Below are 10,686 nucleotides of genomic sequence, written 5' to 3' on the forward strand. Positions count from 1 at the left end.
TATCCCCCTATGTAATAGCAATAAGAATAATTATAAAAAAATTAATAAATATAAATAAGATAAAACATTATAGGGACCTGACCTTGGGGCAGCAGGGAGAGTGAATCCGGCCCTGCTTATGGCCTGAGGTAAAATAAACCTCAATCACACCATTTCAATGATACCCAAAGTTCATCCACAGCCCTCCATTGACACCCAACGTGCCCTGTAGCCCCATAGATCAATACAGCAGCTCTTACCTCAGTGATGACGTGTGAGCACTGGTTGGGCAGGAATGTGGAGAGTACTTTGTAGGCTCTCAAAATCTTAAAAAGTCCTCTTCTGGGTCCTGAAAGGTTTGAATAGGAGGGTGGGATGAAGCCTCCATACCTACATCCAAATCATACCTGGTAGCCAGACCTCATTATTAGTCTCAGGTGTCCTCAGGACGCAGGGATCTCTCTTTCTCTCTACTATGGGGTCCTGCTGCGGGCTGAAAAGGCTGAGTGCTGACAGAACACTAAAAACGTATAAGCGCTGCCTGTTGGTGTTGAGGAACCCATTGGGGGAGGGGCACCCTGCAAGTCAGGAAATTGCTGCATTGCTGAATAAAAGTGCCAGACAGACCTGTTGGAATTGTTCATGGTTGTCCCTGTTTACCTATAGCAGGTAGGAGACATTTCAATTCAGGACTGTTAGTTGTCACTAATACCCGGCAGCCACCGGCACCACTGTCTCGGGATCTGCAGTCTTGTCAGCCCGGAAAGTTCTTCATAATCTGCATTTTGACATTTGTGTGAAAAACGGGAAAAAAAACCTAAAACATACTTTCTGCTACTCTTCTTCCCGAGCATTTATATATATTTTAGGCAGTGGGGTGGGGGATGGTCCAACTGCCAATCACATGACCCACATTTACTGAAAATGGGCCCTTGAATGCCAGTGAGCTGCATTGCAGGGTTGAACCTGCTTCTAACACTGGTAAGAGGATGGCAGAGACCTTGGCAACTCTGTTGTGAGTTTAAAATGTCCAATGGATATCCCGCCGCACACCTTACCAGTATGCCCCTAGAGCAGTGGTTCTCAACCTTTCTAGGGCCGGGACCCCTTGGTAACATTTGCCAAGTCGTGGTGACCCCCAACCGTAAAATTTAGGGATGCACCAATACTAGTATCTGTGTGGGCTCTCAGGAGGCTATGCGGGCTCTCAGGTGGCTAGTGGGGCTCTCTGGTGGCATCCAGTGCGGCCCCTGTGGTGCCCAGTGGGGCTCTGTGGTGCCCAGTGTGGGCTCTGTGGTGATCAAGCACTCACCTCCCCTCATTCCTGCCTGCTCCCCTCTCTCTGATCCTCTCCGGCCGCTGCTGCTGCGGCGCTATCTAGGAGAATTGACACTGCTGCGCTAGAAGGAGGCTGAGGAGCCTCTTACCTAGAGCAGCACAAGGCATGTAGGGACCCCCTCAACTGTGGATTGTGACCCACTTTTGGGTCACGACCCACAGGTTGAGAACCACTGCCCTAGAAGATGGGTGCTGGAGTGGCTGCGGAAGGCACTGTTCCAATCTAAGAAGAGTAAGTATGTCACCAGCACACTGGAGTGAAGGGTTCCTTCATCGTGATGTCATACTGAGCCTGGTGAAGGAACTCAGAGTGTCCCCAAAACGTTGCCTTGTTTGTGACATTATGTGCATGAGTCTATAAAGATGCTTTTTGGACACTTCACTGGTGACATACTTACTCCTCCAAAATGTAAAATGAGCACAACCTGTTTGTTCATCTCTAAGCTGTGCCAGTTGGGGCGGTTGGGTGGGACTCTATCCCCACCCACACACTGAGTTATCACAAACTAGTTGAAAAATTTATTATAGCTCCATCTCATTTCCTGTCTCCGTATTTTTTTTTGCTTCCTTCAGACATAGTTCTTGATTTGAAGGCCTCATCTTTTCCACCATGGAAGGACTGACCCAGAACGAGACCTTCACTTCCTACACAGAATTTGTCCTCTTTGGGTTTCCCGGCATAATAAAAAATAGGAATTGTTAATAATCCCATTTGCTGTCATTTACATCATCATCTTGTCCGGAAACCTCCTCGTCATCTATCGGATCTCCGTTGCACCGAGCCTCCACTCGCCCATGTACTTCCTCATTTCACTTCTTTTTACCATTAATATCGCCTACATAACTTCCATCCTGCCAACATTTCTGGTTGGTTTGTCTTTTGACTTGAACCAGATTTCTCTGACCGGCTGCCTCATTCAGATCTTCTATATTTCCTTTATTTCTCTGTTTGAGTCGGCTGTCATGCTCTCAATGGCCCTGGACAGGTTCATAGCCGTCTGTAGACCCTTACGATACAACGATATCATGACCACACGTCTGCTGGTCCAGTTGTCTGTGGCTGGGATCGGGAGGAGTACCCTCTTCATTTCACCAGTGGTCATACTGACTTCTACTGCCTACTTCTGCGGGTCTAACATCATTCTGAACTTTGTCTGTGAGAACATGGGGCTTCTCGGTCTTGCCTGCGGAGATATCTCCAAACAGCAGGCTGTAGGCCTCGTGGTCAGGATCTTGGCCACAGTGAGCGATGTCGGTCTTCTTCTGCTGTCCTACTCCTGCATCCTTTACACAGCCTTCAAGATTGCTGTTGGGAAAGCTCGTCACAAAGCCTTAAACACATGTGGCACCCACCTCACGGTGGCCATGATTATTTACCTAGCTGCCTTGTTGTCTTCTGTTATGCCAAGAATACACACGCAAATTACTCCTGACATTAAGAACGTGCTCAGTGCAGTCTACCACATGACCCCGGCTTCTCTAAATCCCTTTGTCTATGGATTGGGAGTGAAGGAGATCAGAAGGTGCCTCACCAAATCCTGGAGGAGTAAAAATATATCTGTGTAATCCTCATCGCCCCTTCAGACTGCATTGCTGGATTTATATATATATTCTTCATATGAAGTTCTTATCATGGCCATTCGTCCGGCATGCCTGGAGAGAGACGGGTGCTGTTGGTGGCTAGGACGGCAAGACCATCGCCTGGACTCTTCATATATATATATTCTTCATATGAAGTTCTTATCTTGGCCATTCGTACGGCATGCCCAGAGAGAGATGGGTGCTGCTGGTGGTTAGGACGGCAAGACCATCGCCTGGACTCTTCATATATTTATAGTCTTCATATGAAGTTCTATCTCGGCCATTCGTACGGCATGCCCGGAGAGAGATGGGTGCTGCTGGTGGTTAGGAAGGCAAGACCATCGCCTGGACTCTTCATATATATATATTCTTCATATGAAGTTCTTATCTTGGCCATTCGTACGGCATGCCTGGAGAGAGATGGGCGCTGTTGGTGGCTAGGACGGCAAGACCATCGCCTGGACTCTGCTTATGGCACATTGCAAAGACTGAAGCACAGGACACTTGTCATGTAAACAGCTGTTAGAGTGTGACTAATACTCAATAATACAGAAGAATATATATATATATGAAGAGTCCAGGCGATGGTCTTGCCGTCCTAGCCACCAACAGCGCCCATCTCTCTCCAGGCATGCCGTACGAATGGCCAAGATAAGAACTTCATATGAAGAATATATATATATATATTCTTCATATGAAGTTCTTATCTTGGCCATTCGTACGGCATGCCTGGAGAGAGATGGGCGCTGTTGGTGGCTAGGACGGCAAGACCATCGCCTGGACTCTGCTTATGGCACATTGCAAAGACTGAAGCACAGGACACTTGTCATGTAAACAGCTGTTAGAGTGTGACTAATACTCAATAATACAGAAGAATATATATATAAATATATAACTGCCGGGGGGTCAGGGGCATATAGCACTTGGTCCCGTTCTGATTAGTGGCCCTATTGCGCAATGACAACTGTAGCCTATTCTTCATTCTTTATATTGTGTGTAACGAGCCCCTTGCTCGCTCGGTTCCACTCTCCCGGCACTCCTCTGCTACTATTGGATCAGATGTCAGACCGCAACGTCTGATCCTTCGATCGTCAGATAATCCGGGATTCGAACTACAGCTATGTGCCGTTCCAATCCAGCTCAGAACAAACACCAGGCAGGCTGTATGTAAGTTCCAACAGGGATCTGCTTTATTGAAGACTAGCTCAGTATATATACAGTCCAAGAAGTCTAAACACATAACGCAATCAAACATGAACAGCATGCAAACATCCACTCCCCCTCCCCGATGCCTTAATGAATGAATAGGGAGGGAGGAGACACATGTGATGGGATTATCTCCTGAGTGTATCATAGTGTGATTTACTCATCTACACCTGGAGTCAGCTACTCCTAGAATCAGCTATCTAATCCCATCATCAACACAATACAACAAAAGGACCAATAAACTGTAACAGTTCAATGTCCAGAATTATCCCCCTTCAGTGCTCCTGGAGTCACAGCCTGTACCTATAATACACACAGGGCCATCCAAATGTAATGCCAGGGAACATGTACAGTACATCCCCCCACACATAAACCTGGTAGAATGGTTCATTGTAACCCCAAGAAGTCCGAGGGGGGTCTCCATAGTTCTGGGTCCATAGTCAGTTGGAAGGAGGCTAGCCCCCAGGCTCCTCCAACAGCACCAGTGACGGTTCAGTCCGTCACATTGTGTGTATTATTTCCCCGATACTATGTCAACTGACGTACATCAGATATACTGTATATAAATAGTTTCCTTGGGGTCACTGCAAATAAACTTCAGAGGATCATTCAACACGACCAGAGAAAACCATCCGACATTAGACATGTGCAATCTGTTTCGTTACGAATCGAAATTCGTACGAATTTTCCTGAAATTCGTAAATTTGGAAGCATCCGAAATCCGAATTGCAGTTTCCGAATTATATCCGAAATACGAAATTCCGTTAACGAATTTCGGTTCCGAATTTATTTGAAATGGGAACTAATATTACCCCTGTAAATGAGGAACAACGTGACAAGATTTTTTTTTTAATCCGAAATTCGGATCCGCTGCTGCTGAGAGTCGCATTACAATACACAGGCGGGAAATACGAAATTCCGTTGACGGTCCATTACGAACATTCGTTATATTGAAGTTAAAAAGCAAAGTACATTTATATTGGAGTTGATTGATGGTAGTTTTTTTTTTTATACGAAATACGAAATTCTGATCCGGAATCCGTTAACGGAATTCGTATTTCGTTTGGTTGACCAATCAGAGGTTTTCTCTTCTGCTGCTGAGGGTTGCATTACAATACAGGCAGGAAATACGAAATTCGGATCCGGAATCCGTTAACGGAATTCGTATTTCGGATAAAAAAAACAACTACCACATCGACTCCAATATTAACAAAGGTATTTTTGCTTTTTAACTTCATCATAACGAATGTTTTTGTAAAGTTACGAAAATGTGCCGAAACTAACGAAAATCCGTATTTCGTACGAATCCGGATTGAGTTTCGGACACGAATTACGAAATAACGGATTATTCCGAAACGGAACGAAACAAATTTTTTGACGGCGCACAAGTCTAGCCGACAGCACACTATTCCATCTGTTTTGTGTAATAAAGTTTTTATTATTATTTCACATAAACACATTTATACATATCTTCATAATAGAGATTAAGACATAATTGTATCCCATAAATAACATAAATTATACGCGTCTCTAAAAAAAAACATCTAGTGCCTTACTTTTACCTTCATTCATATCTCTAATCATTCATTTTACATTACCCAACCTCACATCACCCGTCACTTTCTCTTCTACTCTCTTCTCACATTTACACTACCACCATGTCCTCGTCTGGGGGGGGAGTCACTAAGTGAATTTATGTGAACCTCTTCCCTGTTAGATTCTTCAAACCATGTCCTAAGACCAACTTTCCCTCTCTAACCTTCCTTTATGTATATTCCTCACTCTACTTTGTGCGCTCTCCTTGTATGTGATCTGTACTAAAATGTCTGTAAACAGTAACCTTCTGATCAAAATGTGTTGTTTGCCCTTTACTCCCTATCCCACCCTCCCACTAATACTTGTGTTCTCATTATTCCTTACAGTGAGTCCTTTATCTACAAAAAAAAAACATATAATCAATTTACTTTAACGAACCCTGTGTAAAACTAATCTCCCATACCTACTGTGATGTTTGGGGATATTGGCATATATGGTGAGCGCTTAAGAATGCAGTCTACTCGCAATATCTTCGGTTTAAGGGGTCGGTAGCCCACTTTTATTCAAAACAAAGTTCATACGTCCATCTTGGATCCCCTCGCAGGGGTTGTTCAACATAACATTCTTGCAAGGCTTCAAAACAACACAATAGCAGCCTCCTGCCTTCCACTTTAAACAGTAGCACTTCTGACCCACTGGTCCTCTTTGAAGTGCTGACCCACGCTTATACTGGTGGCCCCTCAGGCTCACGGCTCTTCTAGCCTCACCAGTTCTCTCCCAGCCTCCCTGGCTGTCCTAGTGTGCCTCCAGCACACTCACTACCTGACTCCTCTCTGACTTCTGGGGGGTGTTCTCCTGACACCTGAACACGGTCTGTTCCTCTTTCCCAGCAGGAGCCAATTCCCCCTAAGCCAGCGTCCTTTTCTTAATGGCTGCGCACACCTGTGCAATCATCGAGTGCTGGCCACTGCTAAAGCCTGGACCCAGGACTAGGGATCTCATCTTTCCTCCAGAATCACCTTGAAACCTCCCAGTTCCAGGATCCCAAGCAGAATCCGAACAATCCCTTGCTTCCTGAAACGTCTCAGCCCATCTGGCTGAGAGTCCCCGGTGCTCATCACATCCAATTCTACAGCGGGATTGCCACACAATACCACACTACCCATTTTACTCTCCACAAATGATATCCCTTGTCCTCACTCATTCTCTGCCATTCTCCCCCACTATAACATCTATTATTCCAGGACAAACTTCAAGAAGCCCCACACGGGACCTCCTCCCGTTATGTGTTTCACCCAGCACTGGGCTTACTCATAGACGTTGAATGCTTGGGTGTGCTGCCGGCTGGTTCTCTCTGGATCCATTACATAGGACAGCAGGGACAGGGCCCGGCAATTTTAGATTTCTTCAAAATCCATTCGTTAAATTCTGAGATCATCCCCATAGCACCTCCCACGCCAACTAGACAACGGTGTTCTGGCTGAGCTGAAAGAGAAGAAAGAAAAAGTGACATTTCCATGACTGTTAACGAGAGAACCGATCCGCAGAGATGGAATCAGATGAAGACGCGCGGGTTCCAGTCACCGGTTAGAGATGACTCATCTCAGATTGTTCCGCTCCCCCCCAATTCTGCCAGAAATGTCCCATCAGTATCTCACCCCCACCATGGAGAGATGGAGATATAGAGTACAGCTATTTCCTCTTCAAAGTCCAAAGACTTCTTCTAAAGCTGCTGCAGAGCTCTAATTCCTCCTATGTAGACTTCCAGAACCCCGATAACAATGTCATACCTGCTGAGGGGGGAGAATTGAGACAGTGTGCTCGCCTCTCTCCTCTATCAGAAGCCCACATCAGAGAGAGCAACACCTGCTGGGAAAGTTCTAGCTCCATAATGGAGAGAACTGAAATCCAATGAATGAAAGTTCACCCAGCGCTCCCAGTGTACACAGTGTCTCCAGTGTTCCCAGTATACCCTATTCCCCCAGTATACACAGTGTACCCAGTGTGCCCACTACACCCAGCGCTCCCAGTGTACACAGTGTCTCCAGTGTTCCCAGTATACCCTATTCCCCCAGTATACACAGTGTACCCAGTGTGCCCACTACACCCAGCGCTCCCAGTGTACACAGTGTCTCCAGTGTGCAGAGTACACCCAGTGCTCCCAGTGTACACAGTGTCTCCAGTGTTCCCAGTATACCCTATTCCCCCAGTATACACAGTGTACCCAGTGTGCCCACTACACCCAGTGCTCCCAGTGTACACAGTGTCTCCAGTGTGCAGAGTACACCCAGTGCTTCCAGTGTACACAGTGTCTCCAGTGTTCCCAGTATACCCTATTCCCCCAGTATACACAGTGTACCCAGTGTGCCCACTACACCCAGTGCTCCCAGTGTACACAGTGTCTCCAGTGTTCCCAGTACACCCAATTCCCCCAGTATACACAGTGTACCCAGTGTGCCCACTACACCCAGTGCTCCCAGTGTACACAGTGTCTCCAGTGTTCCCAGTACACCCAATTCCCCCAGTATACACAGTGTACCCAGTGTGCCCACTACACCCAGTGCTCCCAGTGTACACAGTGTCTCCAGTGTTCCCAGTACACCCAATTCCCCCAGTATACACAGTGTACCCAGTGTGCCCACTACACCCAGTGCTCCCAGTGTACACAGTGTCTCCAGTGTTCCCAGTACACCCAATTCCCCCTGTGTGCCCAGTGTACCCACTACATCCAGTTCCCCGGTGTACACAGTGTCTCCAGTGTGCACCTATGTGACACGTGTGTCTCTGTGCAGTCTCTGGCTCACACCTCAGTTTCCACCATCAGGTACACTCCCACAATCACCTGAACTTCCCTTTTCTTAGTAGATGCGGATCTCCATCCATCACACTCGACTTATACATTGTGCCCCCCTGCATGACGCCCAGCCTATAGATTGTGTCCCCATCCATGACGCCCAGCCTATAGATTGTGTCCCCATCCATGACGCCCAGCCTATAGATTGTGTCCCCATCCATGACGCCCAGCCTATAGATTGTGTCCCCATCCATGACGCCCAGCCTATAGATTGTGTCCCCATCCATGACGCCCAGCCTATAGATCGTGTCCCTAACCATGACACCTGGCCTATAGATTGTGTCCCTGTCCATGACGCCCAGCCTATAGATTGTATCCCCATCCATGACGCCCAGCCTATAGATTGTATCCCCTTTGATGACACATGGCCTATAGATCGTGTCCCCATCCATGACACCCAGCTTCTAGATGGTGTCTGTATCCCCATCCATGACGCCCAGCCTATAGATTGTATCCCCTTTGATGACACATGGCCTATAGATTGTGTCCCCATCCATGATGCCCAGCCTATAGATTGTGTCCCCATCCATGAAATTTAGCCTATAGATCATGTCCCTAACCATGACACCGGGCATATAGATTGTGTCCCCGTCCGTGACACCCGGCCACTGAATTGTATCACATCCATGACACCCGGCCTATAGATCGTGTCCACATCCATGACACCCAGCTTCTGTATGGTGTTCTTGTCCATGATGTCCAGGTTTTAGAGGGGCCACACGTTGTTTTCTTACATTTTAGGTGGGGGGGAGTCTGTAAATTTAGCAGACTTTTAAAGTGTGCGTGACTGAAAGATGTCTGAGACTATAGAATAATAATCTGATAGATTTCCTGGTAACAATTCATCTAATAATCTTCCAGAACATTCCCAGTTAATGAATTATTATGTAAATCCGATGTCCTCGTTTCATCTAATTCCTCTCAGGAACCAATGAATGTAATCATAATATAAATACTAACATGCCCCATGGAAATCAGGCCTGGGGACGTGGGGAGGAAACGATGAACACAGATCCTCCTCAGGGGTCTCATTATCAGTGGCGCACCCCTCCCCCCCCCCCAGGGACCCTCTCATGACACCCTATATAAATCTGAGCAAAAATCAAAGACTTTTATATCTTCCTGAAACATCTTCTACACACATCCCGACACACCAAACTCTCTATAAGAGACAACACTCCCAACTCTTCATAAGAGACAACACACAACATTCTCCAGAAGAGACAACACTCCCAACTCTCCAGAAGAGACAACACTCCCAACTCTCTATAAGAGACAACACACAACATTCTCCAGAAGAGACAACACTCCCAACTCTTCATAAGAGACAACACACCAAACTCTCCAGAAGAGACAACACTCCCAACTCTCTATAAGAGACAACACAACAACATTCTCCAGAAGAGACAACACACCAAACTCTCCAGAAGAGACAACACTCCCAACTTTCTATAAGAGACAATACTCCCAACTCTCTATAAGAGACAACACTCCCAACTCTCTATAAGAGACAACACTCCCAACTCTCTATAAGAGACAACATTCCCAACTCTCTATAAGAGACAACACTCCCAACTCTCGGGAAGAGACAACACTCCCAACTCTCGGGAAGAGACAACATTCCCAACTCTCGGGAAGAGACAACACTCAAAACTCTCCAGAAGAGACAACACACCCAACTCTCTATAAGAGACAACACTCCCAACTCCCCAGAAGAGACAACACACCAATCTCTCCATAAGAGACAACACTCCCAACTCTCTTTAAGAGACAACACACAACATTCTCCAGAAGAGACAACACACCCAACTCTCTATAAGAGACAACACTCCCAACTCCCCAGAAGAGACAACACACCAATCTCTCCATAAGAGACAACACTCCCAACTCTCTTTAAGAGACAACACACAACATTCTCCAGAAGAGACAACACAGCAAACTCTCCAGAAGAGACAACACTCCCAACTCTGCATAAGAGACAACACACCAAACTCTCCAGAAGAGACAACACACATCATCCTGAATAATAATAATAATATTAGGACATTCTGAGATGCCGGTCCAGGAAGAATATTCCTTCTTCACCTTCAATCACCGTTATCATGTGACGGATTCACCGGTAAGGGACATTTTCATCCGAGGAGAATATTTTATTTCCGGCTGAGCAAATGTTTTCCTAGAAGAAGTTACAA

General features: G+C 46.4%; 1 protein-coding gene across 1 annotated transcript; it reads left to right on the forward strand.

Moving 5' to 3' along the window:
• Positions 1 to 2,097: 2,097 nt before the first annotated feature.
• On the forward strand, positions 2,098 to 2,883 carry LOC108802582 (olfactory receptor 52K1-like). The gene has a single exon (XM_018574440.1). It carries the CDS (start codon positions 2,113 to 2,115, stop codon positions 2,881 to 2,883), a length of 771 nt encoding a protein of 256 aa, XP_018429942.1. The 5' UTR covers positions 2,098 to 2,112.
• The last annotated feature ends 7,803 nt before the right edge of the window (positions 2,884 to 10,686 follow it).

Source organism: Nanorana parkeri, unplaced genomic scaffold (genome assembly GCF_000935625.1).
Source record: "Nanorana parkeri isolate BGI_ZX_2015 unplaced genomic scaffold, ASM93562v1 scaffold2972, whole genome shotgun sequence".
Lineage (NCBI taxonomy): Eukaryota > Metazoa > Chordata > Amphibia > Anura > Dicroglossidae > Nanorana > Nanorana parkeri.

What these genes read in the sequence shown, in the direction of transcription:
- LOC108802582 (XM_018574440.1), top strand. Translation starts at nt 2,113, where the DNA reads ATGTACTTCCTCATTTCACTTCTTTTTACCATTAATATCGCCTACATA.